Source organism: Salvelinus fontinalis, chromosome 17, assembly GCF_029448725.1.
Source record: "Salvelinus fontinalis isolate EN_2023a chromosome 17, ASM2944872v1, whole genome shotgun sequence".
NCBI lineage: Eukaryota > Metazoa > Chordata > Actinopteri > Salmoniformes > Salmonidae > Salvelinus > Salvelinus fontinalis.
Window position 1 is genome coordinate 42067675 of NC_074681.1, and position 25743 is coordinate 42093417.

Genomic DNA, 25743 nt, shown 5'->3' on the forward strand with positions numbered 1-25743 from the left:
AGGGGTCTCGCTGTTCAGTGCGGTTAATTACAGGCCCCCTATTGGTCAGTCAGCCAGCGGTGAAAGAGCCAATCCTGGAGTGCGTAACAGCATGCTCGAGCCGTACGACATGCCTTTTGTTTTTAATGATCAAGAGGCTCTTTAAAAATGTTACCCTGCGCTCCTCTCCCATACAGGGGAGCAGAGAGGTAGGGTGTACACACAGCTCGGTTAGCTACACCCACTAAACCAATCAACCCAGATAGCCACTTTCTCCTTGAGGCCATCCCAGGAAGGCAGAACTTCAGTTGAACAACAGGTAAGTCATGGATCACAACGCTTATGATGTGATGATTACAACACAACGATGTGCTCATAAATGTCTAATGTATGCTAATGTATACTTTATATACAGTTCATCTAAATGGTTTACATCACCATGGTTAAAGCTAGGCTTATTTGCACCGAGTTATTTGTATGATATGTTAGTGTCAGTCTGTAACAACATGCAGAGTTTACTTTTGAGAATCTTCAATGATTTAGTTGTTGGTTTGGGAGGAAAGCTGAAGATGGATTTTCATTATAACAGATAAATAAGTAACGTTAGATTCTGTCAAGTCAATCCCTCTGTCAGTGGTAAAGCCAATAGCCGGAATACATTGGATATCAGTACATTTACATGTTCTAAGTTCAAAATCCTTTGAAGACTTTAAAAATAAGAGAAACTATGGTCTAGTCTGACCTCGTTGAGAAGTTACTGGCCATCAGTGCTCTACGATTAGTGCAATGCTCCAAGTTCAGCTGTCGTCAACGTTCAACCTTGATAGAACAACCAAATTAAAATGATAGTTTTAATTATTGACCCTTGACAGGACCACTACTTGGGCCTGAATAAACCAGTTTATGAATGTACATGACCGTACACAAGTAGACAGTTTGTGCGGTAGGGGAGCCGTTCGGTACTTGCAAACCATTGTTAAATGGTGCAGGGCGTGCTGAAAGGAGAACACCATTGTTACATTTTATAATAACTTTTGAATAAGCCATTAGAAATGCTTAGAAATCTTTGTATAAATGTTTAATACAAATTGCGAATATGATGTTATAAATGAATTGGGAACGCTTAAATGCTTATACGTGTTTATAAATGTTCACAAATTAGGACATTTTCATTTATTATGTTCTTTAATGCTTATTCATGAAAATGTGTATAAAGCTTCACCCATTTTAACATGGTCAGGAACAACTTCCACCCTCTCAATTGTTCCTTAAAAAGACTGAATATTCCCAACTTTGCCCGCAGGAAACAGATCAAGCCGAAAATGGCACGGACAGGAAGACTAATGTTTTCCCTCATATACGCCGGAATTATTGTAGTGTTATTGCCAGGTGAGTGACACTTCTGTGCTCTAGCGCTTTCTGTTTTGATTTGATTTGATTAGGATCCCCATTAGCCAACGCCGATGGCAACAGCTAGTCATACTGGGGATCCGACATAATGACAAATATTACAATTTACATACATTTAAAGACGTTAACATGTAGTGTGTGTGCATCTATCAGTTACACATACATGTCAGTACATACGCACAACAAGTAGGTCACATGGGGAGAGGCGTTGTACCATGAGGGTGTTGCTTTATAAGTGGGAGATGGGAGTTCCATGCAATCACGGCTCTGTATATTACTGTACTGTTTCTGAAAGACATGATTGTCTGACTAAAATGAAAAAAATAGATCACTTTATATCAGTCACTTTACTGTTGACTGCAATGTAGAGTAGATTATAATCCATACCACAAATGGATGCTAGTACACAACAGTTTATTTTCAACGTCACTCAAATGACGGGCTGTTCCTACACACGAGATAAAACCAATGCATGTACTGTAGATGACAACTTGCCAGGCATCGGGGCATAACATACAACTTCTTATGTGTATCAGAACTTTTTCGCAACCCCACCATAAAAATACATAAAGTACATCTCTGATGCCTTGGACCAGCGCTTTAGCATCATTAGTAAAGGTACCGCAGACGTCACCCCACAACTGAACTGGCTGACGGGGCGTTGTTCCCTTCTGCCGTAAACTTCTGAAGGGAAACCCCTGGTGCTTTTAATGTATAGAGACACGGTGCACAGAACATCGGAACATGTTCCACTCCTAAACATCTTAGTTTACAGTAGAGGTTTAATTGGGAGGGATGAAGTGAGGGGGGCCTTTTGGGGCCCAATGCTCTTTGTAGTTTTACCGTTTCCACTGACTTCCAGTGGAACCCCATGCAGTAGCACACAAACTCAGGCCCTTCAATCCTGTTCAAAGTGACTGGAGTGTGGGTGTGTGCGTGTGGGGGGGGGGGGGGGGGGGGGTATGTATTTATGTTGTAAGGGTGTGTCTAGGTGTGTGTATGTGTGAATATGTATGTTCTGATGTGTCTGTGCGCATGCATGCATGCATTAGCGTGTGTGCGTATGTGTGCCTGCAGCCGTGTGTGTTTAGGTTAATCGGGAAAATGCTGCCTAGGCTGTACCTCTAAGGGTCGTCTCCTGCCGTGCACTGCCAGGGGTCGATTAGCAGAGCCAGCATTTTACCTCATTTGGGGGACACAACATCTGGTTCCTGTCGACTCATGTCCCTACTGTTGTTTTACAGAGTTTCTGGGGGCCAGCCCGGTGAGGCAGAATGCGAAGAAGGAGGGTGAGTGGGTGACTGGTTTGTAGGGGACATCAAGAGGAACATGGATATTAGCATGCATACTACTGGACAGTATGTCATATCAAAATATTTTCAGACATTAACAGCAAACTCACTTCCTGTGATATTTATATGCAAGTACACACATCCTTACAGTACATACACAAATACTCAGTCATGTACTCACACATACTTGTGTACTGGTGTTTCTTTACTCTAATATGGCACTTTTTGAGTCCACATTCTCTTTGTAATATGTTTTTCTCTCTTGTTTCAGCATCTGCAGTATCCAGTGATGTCCGCAGCAAGAGGAGTCTTACCGTTCCCGTTCCTGTCCTCAAGCGTCTTCCTGACTTCTGGGGATGGTACAAATTCTTCATGGATACTGGTAACCAGGAAGGAGTGAGTGGCAAACATTCCACAATCATTTTTGTTTTTAGAGAATGTACTTTTGGTTTGACACTTACCTTTTATAGTCATCCTGCACACACACTTCACTTCGTTCACTTGTAGATAAAGCGGCACTTTCTGCCTCCCGTACCATCTTCATTGGCCCGTATTAACAGTCTTGATTGAGCTTTCCTTGCTCAATGTAATAGTCAAAAAAGTGAACTTCAACCATCCGGCATTCCAGGCAGGCTCAATCAAACATAACATTTGAACGAAGGTCTGGATCTGATGGGAGTCTTGTCTTTCCCCTGTCTTCACCCTATAGGTAGAGCATCTGGACAAGATGTACAAGATCTACCTGCAGAACAAGCACCGTTCCGAGGAGGGCCCCACCTTCACCCATTACCTCGCCCACCTCAGTGCTATCTACAAGATTTGCGCCGACTCCGACGACCCAGAGTGCATCGCCGAGTCCACCAGCAAGCCCAAGGCCAAGGTGGTGATGCCCGTGCCTGTCAAGACCACCACAGTCAAAGTATGCAACCCTTATATCGACCCCTACTGCCCCTTCCCCATGATCCCTAAGATTGCCGCCCCAGCCATGGTCAAGGCCGCCCCAGTGCCTGTCCTGACCCCCCTCCTGCCGCACCCTCAGAAGACCCCCACAGGGTTCTACTACTATGCCCCAGTCCTGGAGCCCTTCCTCACCGCAGAGCAGAAGACGGAGCTGCTGCGCATCTGCAACCCTGACGACCACGAGTGTCTGCAGTACCACTTGCGTGCCGCCTATGGCTATAGGCCCGCTCCTGAACCCGCCCCGTCCTACGCCGCCCTGGGCTGCGATCCCACCGAGGACCCCTACTGCCGGCCAAAGCTGGTGAAAAAGGCCCCCTCCAGCTTCTACCACATGTACCCCACCTGTGACCCGGCCACCGACCCCCTGTGCATGGCTAGCATAGCGGCCCCATCTCCCGCTGCCAAGGAAGCCCCTAAGGAGCAGCAATGCAACCCCCTCTTCGACAAGGGCTGCAACCCCCTCACTGCCACCAAGTTGGCCAGCCTCACCAAGCCCGTCCTGGAGTACACACCCAAAGACAAGCCGGCGCCCGGCCCTCTGGCGTGTGACCCGCGCTACGACCCATTCTGCCTGCTAGGTGCCGCCGCTGCCCTCCGTAAGGCTCCCCCAATGCTGCCCCAGTACCAGATTCACTCCCGCCTGGGCGTCCTTGGGAAGACAAAGGAGGGCCATGACTGCTACGTGCACTACGATAAGGGCTGCACACCCTTGGAGGCCAGTGATGAACCCAGCGCCCCCGTCGCACCCCAATGCCACCCCTATGACTTTACCTGCAATGGAATGTCTGCCCCTTCTCCCCTCACCGCTGAGGCCAACAAGCCCAAGAGTGGCGTGATCCTGCCCGATCCTGACTGTGACCCCGAGTACGACTACAGCTGCCGCCTGCGTCGTGCTGAGCATGCCTCCGCCGCAGCGGAACCAGCAGCCAAGGAGCCCAAGGATGAGCCAGTGCAGCAGGATGCTGCCCCCGAGTATGCCGTCCCACAGTTTGAAGACTTCCTCAGAAGCTACATGGCCATGGATCAGTACAGGAAGAAGTAAAAAAAATAAAAAAATAAAAATCTCAACTAGATGCTATATCTAAATCGCTAGAACTGGAGGAAAGTGATGCAAGTTCATGTGTTATACATACACACACTCAGTCCTCCCAAGGTGCTAACATATCTCCAATGGTCAAATACTGCTAAAGCAGGACGACTAGGGTCCTATCAACAGAAAAATCCATACCTGCAATAGTGAATCAGATTCGCTCAGTTACAGTGCCTGAAGGTGTATTATTTTACCGTCTGTGATATATGTGGGGAACCCAACATGAGTCCCTCTAAGGTTTATGGTCCCATAGAAGACTATGTGAAAGGTGTGCATTAAATACTATGCTTGTCTCTAGAAAATGTATGTGTTTGTAGAATAGGGGAAGCTAGCATACTTGAAGACTGTCTAAGGCAAATTTGTGCCCATGTATGTTTTCTATGGTTGTACATTGTCTATTTCTAGTGTATTGTGAACCTAGTGTCTCTTGAGTGTATTTAATGTTGTTTGCATAGCTTTTCTAAAACCTATTAACCTCAAACCCTTCCTCTGGTTAGATTTTTTTAAAGTTCCAAATAAAAAGTTTTAAAACAAGCTCCCATTTCCCTATGGAAACAGTTAATACCCCCAGTACACAATGATATATCACAGTGGTATCTGATAGTGTGTGAAAACCCACATGAAAACAGAAAAGGTAATTGCTGGCTGAAATGTCATATTAGCAAACATGTTCAGCATTTTAGCGATAAGAACAATCACTGTTGGCCATCCCCTGAATTCAACAGTGGTGTTAGAAGTGGGATCCAGCGGTGTGGTAAGGTCATTGTTGCCGTGCCCAGGTAGTTAGAATACGTTTCAATATCATGACAAGGCTTCTCTATACGATGACTGAAACAGAGCCATATAAAGATTCAGATCTTTAGCAACGCAACATGCAACAATTAAAAAGATTTTACTGAATTACAGTTCATATGAGGAAATCAGTCAATTGAAATGAATTAATTAGGCCCTAATCTATGGATTTCACATGACTGGGAATACAGATACGCATCTGTTGGTCACAGATACCTTTCAAGTAAACAGTAGGGGCGTGGATCAGAAAACCAGAAATCTCCTTCGCATAGAGTTGATCAGGCGGTTGATTGTGGCCTGTGGAATGGTGTCCCAATCGTCTACAATGGCTGTTCAAAGTTGCTGGATATTGGCGGGACCTGGAAATCGACGTCGATCCAGAGCATCCCAAACATGCTCAATGGGTGACGTCTGGTGAGTATGCAGGCCATGAAAGAACTGGGACATGGTCAGCTTCCAGGAATTGTGTCCAGATCCTTGCGACATGGGGCCGTGCATTACCATAGTGAAACATGAGGTAATGGCAGTGGATGAATGGCACGACAGGATCTTGTCACGGTATCTCTGCATTCAAATTGCCATCGATAAAAGGCAATAGTGTTAGTTGTCCGTAGCTTAAGCCTGCCCATACCATAACCACTGCCACAAAATTTCAGATAAATACACATTTTGTGCTTATGGAACATGTCTAGGATCTTTTATTTCATCTTATGAAACATGGAACCAATGCTTTACATGTTGCGTTTATATTTTTGTTCAGTGTAGAACACATAACATTTATTTACACTCAGATATGGACTCTGCACATATGGGTTCTTATTCCTTACACTGGACTTTGAATTGTCAGAGTTCCATCCAGCCCTCATAAAAGAGCTGAAACCAAATGGTCATATTACAAATCTATGCTCCTGACTGAGAAGCATAGAAGGAAACGCTACAACTGTATGAGTTTTGCAGGTATCAATTTGCTTTAGCCGCAGCCGTCGGCAATGGGAGGCTTCCCCAGGTTTTTCAACTGTCACCAGATGTAGCAAACATTCTGGCCTCAAGGTGTACGCTGCTGCTGACTTTTTTAAAAACGGGACGCAGTGGAAGACTGTAATAACTACCTGAATCCAAATTGTGCTTCTGGAAGCCTGTAGAAATATGCCCTAAATTGCAGGTGTGGTCTTGTAAATGTTTGGTTTCTGGTGTGTTTCTGCTGGTTGAAGGAAGTTAGCAAGGAACATCACCGCTAGGGGATGCTATACTGAGGCTACCTTCGATTTCCTGCTGAGGCTACCTTCGATTTCCTGCTGAGGCTACCTTCGATTTCCTGCCAACTAAGTGTCTATTTTCTCAGAAGGTTTGAAAACCACAACTCATTAGTGAAAGTATAATATCTGTCACCCTGATCTGTTTCACCTGCTGTATTATCCAATTGGAATTAATATTATACTAGTGGTATATGGTATACTATTATATTACGTTATATGAATATACTAACATTATATAATTATTATATAACATTATACTATTATATTAGCATTATACTTTTTATTTAATGTTATAATATTACACTAATATATTCATTTATACTAATTACTCATCCAGGTTGAGGATAGTGCATCTGCAGTGGACAGATGTAGATTGAGCCAGAGCCAGGTTGCCACTGCCACCCCAATGTTTTATTATTTTAAGAGGCCGACGTCAGGGGACCTAGATATGTTTTTTAGTTTCCACCCCCAACAAAAGTGAAAAGTCTGTGGTGCAGAAGGTTTTCTTTTGTAAAGATGGGACCAACAGGAAGTAGCTGTCATACAATGAAGAGAACCGTGTTTATTCTGCTTCATTTGTATGGCATTTGCAAAGCCCACAGAGAGCAGCCCTATCATGAACAGAATGGCAGACTGGAGGCATGTCCATCAGAGAGTGGGAGAGCATGAGAAGAGCGTTATGCATAGCGGTTATGCTGAGGCCTACTTTCTAAGGTCCGCCAAAGGTAACATTGAGACTCTGCTCATCGGCAGTCAGATGTCTGCTCATGGAGAGCAGGTGCGCAGAAGAAGGCAAGTGCTAGAGCGCATTATAGATGTTGTTAAAGTCATAGGCAAGAGAGGTCTGAGCTACAGATGCATACAGTCTGAATGTCACGTTCGTCGTAGTGAGGAGACCAAGGCGCAGAGTGATTTGAATACATTCTTCTTTTATTAACGAAGAACACTAAACAAACTAACAAAATAACAAAATGAATGTGAAGCTAATCAAACGAGTGCTGACATGCAACTACACATAGACAATAACCCACAAAACCTAAATGGAAAATGGCAACCTAAATAGGATCCCCAATTAGAGACAACGATAAACAGCTGCCTCTGATTGGGAACCAACTCAGGCCACCATAGACCTACAATAACCTAGACTTACAAAAACCCCATAGATCTACAAAAAACCCTAGACAACACAAAACACGCATACCCACCCACGTCACACCCTGACCTGACCAAAAATAATACAGAAAAAATATATAACTAAGGTCAGGGCGTGACACTGAAGCAGCTTATACGTTAGATGACAGCAGCATTGACCATGGCAACTTTTTAGAGATGATCATTCTGCTGGGGAAAAAAAAAAGTACGACCTGTGTATGAAAGAGCTTCTCTGCCTGTATAGAGAAAAGCAAAACGCTGCATGAGTCTGGGTCAAGAGGGGGCTGAGGCTCTCTAATCACTCTATTATCAAAGACTACCATCGATAACGTCATTACCACCATCCAACACACAATGCAGGCCACCATAGCAAGTGAAATCTAGGAAGCCGGTATGTTTTCAATCCAGATTGACAGGACATTACAACACAAGATCAATGTTCTGCCATAGTCAGATATGTGACGAACGTCATCCGTGAGAGGCTTGTGGCTGTGGTGAAATGCGAGGCATCCACTGGACAATACTTTGTCCAGGTACTGAGTGAAGAATTGGAAAACATGAAGCTTGACATCAGCAAGTGAATTGGCAATTCCACTGATGGAGCCTCCAGCATGCAAGGTCAGAATAAAGGCTTCTCTGCCCTGCTCCCTGCAAAGTCCACCAATCAAGTGCATGTGTGGTGCTATGTACATATTTTGAACCTTGTTTTGACAGACACAACAGAGTGTCTTGGCAAGTGGGTCACTTTTTTCTCTCATTAACAACATAGCTGTGTTCTTCCGTGAATCTTACCAGAGGATGAACATTGGGGAGAAGGAGAGCAAGGACCCAAGACACAGACGTCTTGCTCCAATTGGAGAGACACGCTGGTGGGCTAAAGACAGTGCCTTAAAGAAGGTCTTTGGAGCTTTTGGAAATCCAGATGAGGGTCTGTATTTTGATGTCCATCTCACTCTTTCAACCAGACAAGATCAGAAAAACATCAACACTACTGCACGGGTCAAGGCACAAGGATACATTGAGGGGTTGCTGAAGTATGAAACAATACTTACAGCTCAGATATTCCTCCGAATATTTCAGGTCACCTCACCAGTCTCAAAATATCTTCAAACAAATAGAATGGACATTCTGTCTACGCACCGTATGGTTGTGTCTACAGAGGAGCCGCTGAAAAAAGGAACGGCCAGAGATTTTGAAAAAGTCAAGTCTGCTGCAGACACATTTGTTCAGTGGGCCAACAGGAAGTTGCAGGAATGGGATGAGGAAACAGAGCTGGAGTTCGAGACCACTCTGCCAACGAAAAGGGCTTAAAAGAAGAAAACCATGCCTGGAGAGATGGCACAAAACAAGACTTTTACTGGGACAGAGAGTGCATACAGGATTGGTGTCCATAATCAAATTCTGGATACAGTTATAGATAGCATCAATCTGCGATTTCGGAGTAATGGCACTTTGTCTGCCAACATGGCTCTTCTGGACCCTAAACACTTTAGTCAGCTAACATCCGTTGCCAGTGGCCTTCCACAGACAGCCCTTCAAGAACTAAGCAAATGTTTGATCAAATTTGACAGCAGAGCAACGGTGGCCAATTTACAGAGTGAGCTCATGAGTCTGGCAGAACAGGTTAAAACAATCGGGATTTGAAGAATACACAACCAGGACTATGGAGGATCATGTACCTGAAGGAAATGAAGACGAGGTGGAGATGGTGAACAAGAGCTGTTCATCTTGCAAGGACTGTCCTGTTGCTACAGTATTCTTAGTCAGTACAACCTATTTATTGACTGACGCATACCACATTCTGGGCCTTGCTTACAAGTTCCTACTTACCCTGTCAGTAACCCAGGTAGCTTGCGAGCGGAGCTTCTCTACTCTGGAATTCCTCAAGAGTAGGCTCAGGAGCACTCTCTCAACAGCACCTGGAGGCTATTATGCTCATGGCTACTGAGCGAGATGTTTTAATGGCCCTGGACAGTGACCTGGTTATAGATGGTATTGCTGATAGAAGTGAGCTGCTGCAGAAATGGCTAATTTAAGGAGGTAGGAAATATTTGTATTTTGTTTTTATTCTATGACTTGCCTACTCACCAGTCTTTTCACCAATACATTTCTTCCTATATTATACATTTTTCTGGTCAGATGGTTCCAGAGATTCTTTCCACCTTGCTGCCAGTGCCATTGTGCCAATATGTGCTCCTTCTAGCCAGCCTCCTCCTAAGAGCAACACGTTCCCCTTGTTTTATTTTACATATATTTTACTAAAGTTATTGTTATAAATATTGTTTAGTAATCTTTTTACATAAAGTGTGGTGTGGGCGGTGGTCCAGGGCCATTTTTAATTCCCAGTCCATCCCTGTCTGACACCGCCTGATATAGAGGTTCTGGATGGCAAGGAGCTCGGCCTCAGTGATGTACTGGGAGCACTAGGAGTGGAGAATTTTCCAAATACGATTACGCAAGTTTTTTGGGTAATTATCCGCCATCAGGAAAAGGTCATTTCCAGTTGCCAGCACACATAACTGTGTGCTCTAAACAACTATTGGCTAGTTCTTCTGTCTGTAAAGAAACAGCCGGGGAATAGGTTGACCCTGCTGCAATAATTAGATTATAACAAGCCACTCTCCCTCTGCTCTCATTTCCCCATCTCACAGTCATCTCAAAGTCTCCCCTTCTCCAAACATTATGTATGAATCAGAACCCGTAGCTAGTCATTGTTGTTAAATCTAGTTATTTCCTGTCGACTTTGCTGATGTCATGGTTGTTTTTGTCTGTCTACTTGGCATTGTTTAGTAGGCCTACTTTATCTGTCCGCATAATTAATACATGGCTGAAGACATTTGTTGTTATGTAGTAATCCAAGCCTATGTTTGCCTGCTATTATTATTTATTCTCGCCCAGGCAAATTTACAGAGCGACAGATCATTATAAATTAAAATGACAAATGTAGATAGTTTATTTTGAATGTACAAATGTTGTGGCATAAGTGTCAGGAGTGAAAGGTTTTGCACCTCTCAAAAGTGAAACAATATATGGAGCAAGCGAATTAGCCTACATTCATCTAAATCTGCCTGGAATAAATGCAGACAGTAGTAGCCAGCCATGCATTAGGCTATTTATTAGCCTATTCCGTTGATAATTTAATAGGACTAAGTAAGTAAATCATGTGCATTTTTATCTGTCGGGGTCGTTTACCTTTCAACAATGTGTGTGAATGAGTGAAGGAACATAACGATACGCTCTGAGTGATAGCACATGACGCGGATGCTATGCTACAGGACTGTTTTGCTAGCAAAGACTGGAATATATTCCGGTATTCATCCAATGGCATTGAGGAGTATACCACCTCAGTCACCAGGTTCATCAATAAGTGCATTGACGTTGTCCCCACAGTGACCGTACGTACATATCCCAACCAGAAGCTATGGATTACAGTCAACACCCGCACCGAGCTGAAGGCTAGAGCGGGACACTAATCTGAACGCTTATAAGAAATCCCGCAATGCTCTCAGACGAACCATCAAACAGGCAAATCGTCAAAACAGGACTAAGATTGAATCCTACTACAGCGGCTCTGACGCTCGTCGGATGTGGCAGAGCTTGCAAACTATTACAGACTACAAAGGGAAACCCAGACACGAGCTGCCCAGTGACACGAGCCTACCAGATGAGCTAAATATATTTTATACTCGCTTCGAGGCAAGCAACACTGACGCATGCATGAGAGTACCAACTGTTCCGGATGACTGTGTGATCACGCTCTCCATAGCCAATGTGAGCAAGACCTTTAAACAGGTATACATTCACAAGGTCGTGGGGCCAGACGGATTACCAGGATGTGTACTCCAAGCATGCGCTGACCAACTGGCAAGTGTCTTCACTGACATTTTCAATCTCTCCCTGACCGAGTCTGTAATACCTACATGTTTCAAGCAGACCACCATAGTCCCTGTGCCCAAGAAAGCAAAGGTAACCTGCCTAAGTGACTGCCGCCCCGTAGCACTCACGTCAGTAGCCATGAAATGCTTTGAAAGGCTGTTCATGGCTCACATCAACACTATCATCCCTGAAAACCTACACCACTCTAATTTGCATACCGCCCCAACAGATCCACAGATGACGCAATCTCAATATGAAGTGTTTTAATTATTACATTTTTATTTAACTTTTAATCTACTTTCTCTTTTGTTATTTAAATGATTTACACATCAAACTAGCTAATTAAAAATATATATATTGGAAAACTCCCCCTCCCCCACTCCTTTGCCCCTGCGTGGGCGCACACTGCACTCGTCCTGCAGGCACTCGCTACTGGCGCCGAATGGTAATGTAGTAGTCCTAGTGGCTCCCTTTTGAGTTGCAGATGTCATCTCACAGTCAGGTACAGGGAAAGGCTTCAATTCAACTGTTTGTTATTAGGCCTAAGAGGTAAAGACTAGTTCGATTGCTTCAACAGCATAGCTAATGAGCTGATTTACATCATCTACATTCACTATGATCAGCTGATAGCCCACCCCTCTTCTCTTTGAGCAGTAGACTTGCTTACAATGGGATGAGTGATTTTGCATAAAATAAAGCCTATGCTAAATAATATATGACAACTTTATTTCCAAAATGCTATATCCACCAATTGTTTTATATATTTATTTTACAATAACTGATTGCTTATGGGTACCTCCATGTGTGTGTAAAATATTACTGTTCTCAGATGTTTTATTCATGCATTTGAGATGTGTATTAAATGTATTTTATTTATTTCACATTCTTAAAATAAAGTGGTGACCCTAACTGACCTAAAACAGGGAATTTCTGCTAGGATTAAATGTCAGGAATTGTGAAAAACTGAGTTTAAATGTATTTGGCTAAGGTGTATGTAAACTTCCGACTTCAACTGTCTATATAGGCCTGTGTTTAGTTTATGGGTGTGTTCTCAACCCTTGTCCTCTTATTCCTCTACACACTACACTGTAGTTTTAAATAGTCCTTTAGGTGCTTGTGAGCCTGAGGACGCCACCTGTCACCTGAACTTCCTGCTGACCACCTGAACTACATCATCTGGTGGAGGTGGGTCTATGCTCATGGTCTCCTGTTCTTTCATACCGCTGTGTTAGTTATATTTATGATGTTCTACTGCCACCTAGTGGGATATATATATGTTTTTACAACTGTGTAACATCTGGCTGAGGTCCTAAGGGATGTGAGAATAAGGAAGTTGGAAGAGTGAAGGGAAAGCTATAGGCTATATTCATAGGACCACCAGGAGAGGAGTGTTGACTACACTGGGACCAGGCAAGGAGTATCCACCGCCTGATTATTCACAATTGGACAGACTCTGGAATCAGTTTGGCAATAATCCCAGAAGTAGGTAGACTAAAGAAATTGGAATTGACCTCTGGAGTAGCTGCACTGCAGTCTCTGAAAAAGGAACTGCCCCACCACTTGCACATCACACGCATGACTCGTTCAGAGCTTGCTACTGTAACTAACTACTCATCCCATCCTTTCACTCTGCTAATCTTTAATATACTCCATTTAGTATACGTTGGGCGTGGACAGGAAAAAGAATAGGGACAGAACAAGTACACGTACGAGTCAATTTAAGAGGGGGGAGAGAAAGAACAGGAGTTGGTGTTGGAGCATTATTTTTTAGATAGGAAACAAACTGGAGAAAAAAAAAGAGAACGAGTAAGGCTTCAGGACAAAGAGTGAGAGGGGGAGATATACTGTATGCCTTTTCCAGAGAGTGTGAGCAGGTAATGGGGGGGGGGGGGGGGGGGGGGGCAGAGAACTGTTATCAAGGTGGTTCTTCAAAATTAGGCATAATACTTGTTGGATGCGCATTTGGTGTTGAGCTGTATAATTACTGCGTAATATTTTCACACATCATCTGATCCAAGAAGGAATTTTCCGAATGACAGTGATGAGCAAGTGATGAACAGCTACTGTGATAACTCATGCGATGCAACAACAGCCTAACTGCTGGAAAAGAAGGTGTTCACGGGTAATGTCCAGAATATTTTGGTGTTTCATTCCATACACCGGTGAAGACAGTTGTGCTTGGATCCACATTGGATCTAATATCTCTAGCGAATTGATGTTGATCATCTGTTGTCTGCTTGATTTACAGCAGGGTCTCGTTAGATTTAACAGAGAAATGATTAAGGTAATGAGTTCATGTTTTCATATTTTTTTGTGCCTCGGATAAGACACAGAGTCTACTGTGCGCTATTGTGTAGGAGAGACTTTTGCGCAACAGCCAAAGCTATTCCTATTCATTATTCTGGATATGGTGGGTTTCTTCACAATAGGACCTGGTAATGAAATAACATGAAAAATAGATGTTGGTTTCCATGTTACAGCTTGCAATTTTAAACAATACAAGGATCTTGATGGAGACTTACTTGAACTTGAATTTGAAGCTCAGAAATGAAATTACTGAAATAGACCTACCTTGAAAATCAGACATATCCTTTAGTCCAAGGCCTATGCTGTTTGTTGTATAGGTGGAGTTACAGTATTGGGAAATTTGCATGTATTAACTTTCTTTCCTCTGTGCATGTGGAACTGCATGGCAAATGTTTCAAACCATTTTACATTTTTTTATCCCAATGTCACACATTGGCCCCATTATGTATAGAAATAACCTACAGCACTGCAACAGTAAAACACACAAACACGCATGCACACAGATACATGTGCACACACACATTCTCTCTGTCTCCATCTCTCCCCCCTGTGGTGGAAAGATCTGTAGAGGACTTTTGGGTTCCTCCCTGGTCGATACAGTGCATTTTTCACAGCAGTGGTGTGGTGTCTTCTTTCAGGTCCTCTCATCGATCTGCCATGAACAGACGCCAGCCAGGGTCCTCTTCTGTCTGCATACGGGTGGCAAAGGCATCAGTCATGTGACAGGGTGTGTTGGTGTGGACCGGTACAAACTGTCACCCATTCGTTCTCTGTCTTCTTTCTCTCCCAATAACTAACCCCCCACAATGGTAGACGGCCCCAGGTGTGCTCTAACAAACCCCTAGTGTGACTAGATGGCCAATTGGAGGGAAAGGGAGCTGGTATGACTCCCTTCTCTTTCTTACTGACAGACTGACCCCAGCCCCTCCCACCACCAGCTGGTGGCAGAGTTTCATATAAGGCTTTGTGTCCCGTGAGGCCAGTCTGTTTGGCATGACAATGACCATAACAGTTGTCAAGACAGCACAAACAGATCTGGAACTGGGCAACTGTTCCCTACACTGTAAAAAACTAAATCGTAAGGCAACCAGAGTTTGCTCAACATTTGGGCATGTAGCTGAACCAACATACAGTCTCAATTGGAGTTGTATGTTCACTCAACTTTGAATTTTAGGTTGATTGAACATACAATTCAACTTGAGAATATATTCTACCTTATTTGCGTATTTCTCAGTGTAAAATGTAACTCTTTATGACAATACATTACATACTGTGTATCATAAGGCCTTTGTTACACCCTAACGCAGTGGTCTGAAACTCCTGGTTTACAAGCCAAATCAGTCCTGCAAATCACGTTATGCTGGCTTGCGAAGTGATGTGTTATTCCTATTGAAATCCAGCCAGAGTGAGGATATCCAACAATTGGAACTTTTAATCACTGCAACCTGCAATGAGAATGACTGCCAGGGTAGGGAAGATTGATCATTGAGACTACCAAAATAATTTAAACTAGAACAGCCATCTCAGTAATGGGTGCAAAAAGTCCAACTACTAAGAGATTGGTTTAGTTTAGAAAAATGTAGCTAACACTTTACTTGACACCCAGTGTCATATCACATTATGACGGTCATAACCATGTCATAACAGCTTACATAACGTGTCATAACCTGTCATAATATGGTCATAACACTGTCATGACTTATATATTTACGCCTGTTGTGACATATTTCGCGTTATTTTGTGGCTGGTTGTGACACCTCCATAAGAGTGTTAAACGCACATTTATTCAAATTCGTTTTTTCCAGCCAAGAAGTTTCCTTTTGTTTTGAAAGGTTGTTTCTTAAATCTTTTGTTGTTGTAATCAATTCTTTACAGTCATGTTTTTTCCATCACATTTTAAATCACTTGTAGAAAATACACGTTACGATCCTGTCATGAAGCATTATGGCCATCCTGTGTCACTTTACTTGGACTAAGAAAATACACTTTATGACACTGTCAAGCAGCATTATGACCATCATAATCATATAAGCCAGATAGGCCTATCACGTATATGCCCTTATGTAGGTCAAAAAGAGGGTGTCTTGTCCTGCTCCTGAAGGATCTGCTCCTGCATTCATCCCAGTCATCAGAAACAGAGCATTTGGGGTAGGTACATGTCTGACATCACTGTGTGCGCAATTATAAATATATATATTTTTTGTATATATCATAAACATACTGGCTGACATGTAGCCTGTGGTGTAATTGAATGTTTTGCCTTGTGTGGTAGGTTTTGACACTCCTATGTAGGTGTCATAACCAGCCATAAAATAACTACCATGGTAGGTTTTGTGGGTTTTTACACTCTTATGTAGGTGTCATAACTACCATGGTAGGTTTTGTGGGTTTTTACACTTTTATGCATAACCAGCCATAAAATAACACAATGTATGTCACCACAGTTCTAATTATATGTGTCATGACAGCTATTATGACACGGTTATGACCGTGTCATAACGTGTTATTACGCTAGGTGTCAAGTAAAGTGTTACTGTTACTTATGTTTGTGTCGCATACAATTAATTAAACGATCAATGTACATGCAAAAACAGGTACTGAAACAAACAATTCTGAAAATCAACCTGCAATAGAGCATGCTGGGAAATATGTTAATGATGGGTGTGGTTTTGAGCAAACATATATTTGTAATTTTACTCAACAAGCTTGTTAAAATTCAGCTCACTTTGAGCGGAGTTTGTTGATTCAAAGTACAACTGTAAGGCAACCAGCTGCAATAGGATTGTGTCAACATTTGGGCATTTAGTTGAACCAACATACAGTGTTGCCTTAAGGCAAACAGGAATTTTGTTTTTATACATTCAGCTAGCTCACTGTGAACAAAGTGTGTAGAGTGAACAAATGCTTACACATTAGCTAAATGTTTTGACTTTCTGAAGTCCACCCAACTCACAGAATAACGCTGAATAAGCAATTGGTTAAGTTGTCTTTTTTTTCCTGTGGAGTTTGTTTGTAAATATGGTAATTAGAAGTGATGATGACCAGGAACACATTTGTGGGCTTTGGTAACTCCTCTGCACCAATCAGGACCTATTTACATCCATATCCTCCTGAACCTTTCTGCTTCGGATCAGGCTCTTTTGCATTATCCTGGACCAATTTACAAACTAAACCAATAGCTTTCATGCAAATAATATGTATATTTTATATAAACGAGAGACTATAGTCAAAGGCAGATGCCCTGTGAGTTTGATTTGGCCATGGGGATCTATTTCAGCGGAGTCTGGAAACAAACATATTTTTTTTATACCATCAGGAAACACAATCTGTTATCATAGTGTCCTAGCAGAGTGCTGACTAGAAACCAAATAGTATACCGAATTGTATTTTCAAAAAAAACCTGGGTTAAATGCATAGGAGTGAATTTGAGTTCAGTGTATTTGAGTATTTTAATATACGTCAAAATATTTAAATAAATTATATCTGAATACTTATTTTGAATGTATATGAAAGTAAGTTAGATATTTGAAATTGTATTTGAACCCAAGTCTGCACTGCACACACATTACGCTTGTTCTTTCAGGGTGGAAGTGGGGTCGAGGGCTGAGTTAAAGTTCAAACATTTAAACTGAAGTTCTTTGATAAAATGTGTGGTACATTTATCTGCCAACAGTATTTCATTTCAATGCTATGTTAGATACAGTTAAGTAATGGGGCCCATTTACTTGAGACAATATCATTGATCCTCATTCATCAAATATTGATATTCTGCAAAACATCCTCTTTCGCTAGGTTATTAATGGACTTACTGTACATTGTCATACACACGTCATCTGCACTTGTCATAACTAAAGATTGCCTGTCACAAATTATCTTGACAGATGGCTATACCAAGTCAGCGTTCTGACAGGATAGGGAAAGGGTCAAGGCCAAATGAGGTGCAGATTAACAGAGGAATTGGTTTAGGTGATGACTGAATACACTGTAGGTAAATAAATGACCTTACACCTTGACCAAACCGGCCCCACGCGTACGCCATACTGTGCATGTTGATTTGGTCTATCCCCACCAGACGCATTCATGACACCCAGGTTAAAATACCAAAACTAATACTTAACCAACTATATTCATTTGGGGACAGGTCGAAACACACATTCAAAATGCATGGACATTTAGCAGATGCTGTTAGGTTTTATTAAGTTTTAGTGCCTTGCTCAAGGGCACATTGACAGAAGGTAATGTTCACCAAGCCTTTTTTTGTTGTTGCTGGATCTTTGTAGAATTTTTACCCATTTGAATCATACTCATACTCAATCGTACTCATACGACAATTAATCCACAGATAAAAGGAGAACCCTAGTTAGTTTTTAGGTCGTTTTCTTTGATTAATCTCTCCTCGTTCATCTTTTAATCTCCCACGTGGGTTAGTATACTCATGAAAACCAATGAGTAGATGGGAGAGGTGGGACTTGTAGGGCATCAAGCATCTCAAATAGAACCAAGTTCTATTTTAGCGCCTGGCTACGGAGACGCCCGTGAGCAGTTTGAATAAAATGATTGAATAACGTGTGTGTACATTTATTTTGCAACACTTGCACACGCAACGTGGCCGCTCTAGTCAGTCTGTTTGTAAGGGGTGTTTAACTGGCGGCAGAGAAGTCAGACGCAGGAGAGAAATAACTGTGTTTCCAACGGCGCAGTTTATTTAAAAAAAAACTCACCGGAAAACATAATAATAAAAATCAATGGGTAACATAACCCGACGTTCACCAGTACAGACGTACACAAACACTTACAATAAACAATCTCCGACAAGGACATGAGGGGAAACAGAGGGTTAAATACACAACATGTAATTGATGGGATTGGAACCAGGTGTGAAGGAAGACAAGACAAAACCAATGGAAAATGAAAAATGGATCAGTGATGGCTAGGTCAGTGACGTCGACCGCCGAACACCGCCCGAACAAGGAGAGAGACCGACTTCGGCGGAAGTCGTGATACTGTTAGGCTATTTTAGGCTTACTGTAATTATTTGGGATTTATAGTATAATTTATTTCCATTTTCCATGTAGCAATATTCTTGCAATGTGAAAAATGTACTTCCTTTTACTGATATAAAGTCATATTCGGCAACAAAATCAGGCAGAAATACTTATTACATTGTTTGTTGTTAATTTTAGACCATCTGAATGAAGAAAGGTGCCACTGCATGAGTACATGCACACTAATAATTTGATTACAAACTGTTTATGGCAGTAGGCTGAGTGTGGCAATAGTCATGAAAAACACTTTACTCTGCTTATCGTAATTGGCATACTGTCAAAATCAAAGTAAGCATACGCTGATTAAAACACCTGGTTTTCCGCGCAATCTTTTGAATTATTATGACATGTAAACAGCTTAATTGGCATTTCAGCTGTGTTTTTGACCTGCACATGTGCTAGCACCGGTAGCGCAAGTTTCCCTCTTACGAGCGACTGAAGTGAGTTCAGAAAAACTGAAATAATGCATCTTAGAAATAGATTTCACATACAAACTTTATTGCAAAAATAACATGGTTATTCGCTGTGGTGAACGTTTATGATTGGCGATTTTCTGCATTTATTTAATTCCAATCAGGTAACCTGACAGGTAACCTCAAACAGGTCCCAGACATGCTCCATGGGATTGAGATCCGGACTCTTCGCTGGCCATGGCAGAACACGCACAGAACGAGCAGTATGGCTGGTGGGTCATGTCAGGATGAGCCTGCAGGAAGGGTACCACATGAGGGAGGAGGATGTCTTACCTGTAACACACAGCGTTAAGATTGCCTGCAATGACAACAAGCTCAGTCTCATGATGCTGTGACACACCACCCCAGACCATGACGGACCCTCCACCTCCAAATCGATCCCGCTCCAGAGTACAGGCCTCGGTGTAACGCTCATTCCTTCGACGATAAACGTGAATCCGGCCATCACCCCTGGTGAGACAAAACCGTGACTCGTCAGTGAAGAGCACTTTTTGCCAGTCCTGTCTGGTCCAGCGACGGTGGGTTTGTGCCCATAGGCGACGGTGTTGCCGGTGATGTCTGGTGAGGACCTGCCTTACAATAGGCCTACAAGCCCTCAGTCCAGCCTCTCTCTGTAACGGATTTCCTCCTCCTCTTCATCCGAAGAGGGGGAGCAGGGATTCGACCAAAACGCAGCGTGGTTATATTATATGATATTTATTAAACAAAACCGAAAACACGGCCTCCCGGGTGGCGCAGTGGTCTAGGGCACTGCATCGCAGTGCTAACTGCGCCACCAGAGTCTCTGGGTTCGCGCCCAGGCTCTGTCGCAGCCGGCCGCGACCGGGAGGTCCGTGGGGCGACGCACAATTGGGCTAGCGTCGTCCGGGTTAGGGTGGGTTTGGCCGGTAGGGATATCCTTGTCTCATCGCGCTCCAGCGACTCCTGGGGCGGGCCGGGCGCAGTGCGCGCTAACCAAGGGGGACAGGTACACGGTGTTTCCTCCGACACATTGGTGCGGCTGGCTTCCGGGTTGGAGGCGCGCTGTGTTAAAGAAGCAGTGCGGCTAGGTTGGGTTGTGCTTCGGAGGACGCATGGCTTTCGACCTTCGTCTCTCCCGAGCCCGTACGGGAGTTGTAGCGATGAGACAAGATAGTAATTACTAGCGATTGGATACCACGAAAATTGGGGAGAAAAGGGGATAAAATTATAAAAAAAAAAAAAAAAAAAAAAAACGAAAACACGAAGAACACTTGAATAGATACAAAAACAACAAACGACGTAGACTGACCTGAACGTAGGAACTTACATGAAACGAAGAACGCACGAACAGGAAAAACAGACTACACAAAAGCCGAACGAACAAACAAACCGAAACCGAAACAGTCCCGTGTGGCAACATACACAGACACTGACACAGGAGACAACCACCCACAAACAAACAGTGTGAAAACACCTACCTTAATATGGCTCTCAATCAGAGGAAATGAAAACCACCTGCCTCTAATTGAGAGCCATATCAGGTCACCCTATTACCAACATAGAAACACATAACATAGACTACCCACCCAAACTCACGCCCTGACCGTCAAACACATACAAAATAACAGAAAACCGGTCAGGAACGTGACATAACCCCCCCCTCAAGGTGCGTACTCCGAACGCACCACCAAAAGTCTAGGGGAGGGTCTAGGTGGGCGTCTGACCACGGTGGTGGCTCAGGCTCTGGGCGAGGTCCCCACCCCAACATAGTCAATCCCAGCTTCCGTATTCCCCTCTGAATGACCACCCTCCTATTCCAACAATGCAGGACCAAGCGGCGTGTCAAGCGGGAACAGGACCCACCTACACAGGATTCATGGACATGGAAGGAGATACTGGATGGTAATGGGCCTTGGGCACAACCGGGAGAATATCGCCTCCCTCGTGAAGAGCTGGAGGCAGCTAAAGCCGAGAGGAGGCGATATGAGGAGGCAGCACGGAAGCAAGGCTGGAAGCCCGTGAGTACAACCCAAACATTTCTTGGGGGGGGCCTTAAAGGGAGTGTGGCGAAGTCAGGTAGGAGACCTGCGCCTACTCCCTGTACTTACCGTGGAGAGCGAGAGTACGGGCAGACACCGTGTTACGCAGTAGAGCGCATGGTGTCTCCTGTACGAGTGCATAGCCCGGTTCGGTACATTCCAGCTCCACGTATCGGCCGGGCTAGATTGAGCGTTGAGCCGGATGTCATGAAGCCGGCCCAACGCATCTGGCCACCAGTGCGTCTCCTCGGGCCGGCTTACATGGCACCAGCCTTACGCATGGTGTCCCCGGTTCGCCTACATAGCCCGGTGCGGGTTATTCCACCTCCCCGCACTGGTCGGGCGACGGGGAGCATACAACCAGGTAAGGTTTGACAGGCTCAGTGCTCAAGGGAGCCAGTACGCCTGTACGGTCCGGTATTTCCGGCGCCACCTCCCCTCCCCAACCCAGTACCACCAGTGCCTCCTCCACGCACTAGCTCTATGGTGCGTGTCTCCAGCCCAGTACCACCAGTGCCTCCTCCACGCACTAGCCCTATGGTGCGTGTCTCCAGCCCTTTGCCACTGGTGCCTACACCACGCACCAAGCCTACTGTGTGTCCCCAGAGTCCTGTGCGTCCTGTTGCTGCTCCCCGCACTAGCCCTGAGATGCGTGTCCCCAGCCCGGTACCACCAGTTCCGGCACCACGCACTAGGCCTAATGTGCGTCTCCAGGGTCCAGTATGCCCTGTTCCTTCTCCCCGCACTAGCCTGAAGGTGCGTGTCCCCAGCCCGGTAACACCAGTTCCGGCACCACGCACCAGGCCTACAGTGCGCCTCAGCCGGCCAGAGTCTGCCGTCTGCACAGCGGTGCCTGAACTGCCCGTCTGCCAAGCGCCATCTGAGCCATCAGTCTACCCAGCGCCATCTGAGCCATCTGTCTGCCCAGTGCCATCTGAGCCATCCGTCTACCCAGCGCCATCTGAGCCATCCGTCTACCCAGCGCCATCTGAGCCATCCGTCTACCCAGCGCCATCTGAGCCATCCGTCTGCCCCGAGCCATTAGAGCCGCCCGTCAGTCAGGAGCCGCTAGAGCCATTCGTCAGTCAGGAGCCGCTAGAGCCATTCGTCAGTCAGGAGCCGCCAGAGCCGCCAACCAGACAGGATCTGCCAGAGCCGCCAACCAGACAGGATCTGCCAGAGCCGCCAACCAGACAGGATCTGCCAGAGCCGCCAACCAGACAGGATCTGCCAGAGCCGCCAACCAGACAGGATCTGCCAGAGCCGCCAACCAGACAGGATCTGCCAGAGCCGCCAACCAGACAGGATCTGCCAGAGCCGCCAACCAGACAGGATCTGCCAGAGCCGCCAACCAGCCATGAGCAGCCAGATCCGCCAGCCAGCCATGAGCAGCCAGATCCGTCAGCCAGTCATGAGCAGCCAGATCCGTCAGCCAGCCATGAGCAGCCAGATCCGTCAGCCAGCCATGAGCAGCCAGATCCGTCAGCCAGCCATGAGCAGCCAGATCCGTCAGCCAGCCATGAGCAGCCAGATCCGTCAGCCAGCCATGAGCAGCCAGATCCATCAGCCAGCCATGAGCAGCCAGATCCGTCAGCCAGCCATGAGCAGCCAGATCCGTCAGCCAGCCATGAGCAGCCAGATCCGTCAGCCAGCCATGAGCCATCCAGCCGGGATCCGCCAGAGCCGTCATCCAGCCAGGATCCGCCAGAGCCGTCATCCAGCCAGGATCCGCCAGAGCCAGCCAGCCAGGATCCGCCAGCCAGCCAGGATCCGCCAGAGCCAGCCAGGATCCGTCCCTCAGTCCGGAACTGCCGTCCCTCAGTCCGGAGCTGCCCCTTATCCTGGTGCTGCCCCTTAGTCCGGTGCTGCCCCTTAGTCCGGTGCTGCCCCTTAATCCAGTGGGGTTAATGTGGAGGATGGCTATTTGGAGGAGGCTACGAAAGCGGGTAGTGACTATGGTGGGGTGGGGACCACGACCAGTGCCAGAGCCGCCACCGTGGACAGACGCCCACCCAGACCCTCCCCTAGACTTTATGCTGGTGCGCCCGGAGTTCGCACCTTAAGGGGGGGGTTATGTCACACCCTGGCCTTAGTTATCTTTGTTTTCATTATTATTTTAGTTAGGTTAGGGTGTGACATGGGGAAGTTGGTGTGTTTTGTATTGTCTAGGGTGTTTGTAGGTTTAATGGGGTTATGTCTTGTCTAGGTGTTTGTATGTCGATGGCTGCCTGGATTGGTTCTCAATTAGAGACAGCTGTGGTTTATTGTCTCTAATTGGGAGCCATATTTAAGGCAGCCATGGGCATCATGTGTTTGTGGGTAATTGTCTATGTTGAACGTTTGTTGCTTGTCTGTGCACTAACGTTTGTAGCTTCACGGTCGTTTTGTTGTTTTGTTTTCAGTTTATGTATAGTGTTCGTTTTGTGTTTTCTCTCTCTTCGAAATAAAGAAGATGTATTTTTCACACGCTGCGCCTTGGTCCACTATCAATAAAGAAGACGATCGTGACACTCTCAGTCTATTGCGGACAGTCTGAGCACTGATGGAGGGATTGTGCGTTCCTGGTGTAACTCGGGTAGGTGTTGTTGCCATCCTGTACCTGACCCGCAGGTGTGATGTTCTGATGTACCGATCCTGTGCAGGTGTTGTTACACGTGGTCTGCCACTGTAGCGCTGTCTTAGGCGTCTCACAGTACGGACATTGCAATTTCTTGCCTCCTTGCAGCATGCCTAAGGCAAGTTCACGCAGATGAGCAGGGACCCTGGGCATCTTTCTTTTGGTGTTTTTCAGAGTCAGTAGAAAGGCCTCTTTAGTGTCCTAAGTTTTCATAACTGAGACCTTAATTGCCTACCGTTTGTAAGCTGTTAGTGTCTTAACGACCGTTCCACAGGTGCATGTTCATTAATTGTTTATGGTTCATTGAACAAGCATGGGAAACAGTGTTTAAACCCTTTACAATGAAGATTTGGATTTTTACGAATTATCTTTGAAAGACAGGGTCCTGAAAAAGCGACGTTATTATGGGCTTCCGAGTGGTGCAGCGGTCTAAAGCACCGTATCTCAATGCAAGAGGCGTCAATGTAGTCCCTGGTTTGAATCGAGGCTGCATCACATCCGGCTGTGTTTGGGAGTCCCATAGGGCAGCGCACAATTGGCCCAGCGTTATCCAATGTTTGGACAGGGTAGGCCGTCATTTCTTCTTACCTGACTGGCCTAGTTAAATATTTTTATATTTTTATAAATGGTCGAAAGATCAGCCATGTTGGTCAGGGAGATGGTCACCCATAGTTTTCCAGTGCTGTGATAAGATATTGTTTAAAACAATGAACGTGAACAATGTATCTACACTGTAGGCCTACAGTGTGTGTGTTAGCTAACTAGCCTGACAGTTTTAGAGGAATGATTCCATGAATTTTCCAAATGAACTGCCAATAGTCATCCATCCAAGATGGCGTAGCAGTCACAATTCTTTGTCTTTGTCTTATCTCGTCCCATGTATATATATTTTTATATATTTTTCTTTGCATTCTTTTTAATATTTTTCCTAAACCTCAACTTCAAAATACTCTCCTGCAACCCGCCTCACCCAATGTGGTGTGGATCTGATAATTTTCTAAAGTATTTCTATTTACCTCCGAACTGGAATACTTCAACTGAAGCTAGCTAGCTAACTAGCTACCAGCTATCAGTTATCAGTCAGCTAACCACTTCTAGCGGTCATCAGCTAACCTTTAGCTCGGAAAGCTCTTGCCAGTTCGTACAACGCGTTTCAAACCAGAGCATACCGGACCTATTTTTCTCTCCATATCTCCAGATTCCTACCGCAAACTCTGAACCTTTTCATCTGGATCATCGCAGCTAGCTAACCGCAACCCGGATTGACTACTTCTGGCTAATGTTTCTGTCCCGGAGCTAGCACCAACTAGCCTGGAGCTAGCCCATGCTAGACCCATCTCCCGGCTAGGGCTCCTGGGCTACTCCTGAAGCCCACTCCTCGGCTACAATATCCGGACCTCTTCTACTGCTGGTACGGGGCACGGAACCCCGCCGATCCTTCACGACTGGAATACCGACATAATCTGCCCGAGGATCCCCTGAAGGCCCATTCTG

The 25743-nt window shown here is 45.0% G+C and overlaps 1 protein-coding gene across 1 annotated transcript; it reads left to right on the forward strand.

Moving 5' to 3' along the window:
* Window positions 1-200: 200 nt before the first annotated feature.
* LOC129814609 (uncharacterized) lies at window positions 201-5242 on the forward strand. Its single transcript, XM_055867781.1, has 5 exons — window positions 201-298; window positions 1283-1368; window positions 2634-2678; window positions 2953-3077; window positions 3391-5242. Exons 2-5 carry the CDS (start codon window positions 1302-1304, stop codon window positions 4681-4683), a joined length of 1530 nt encoding a protein of 509 aa, XP_055723756.1. The 5' UTR covers window positions 201-298; window positions 1283-1301; the 3' UTR covers window positions 4684-5242.
* Window positions 5243-25743: the final 20501 nt, after the last annotated feature.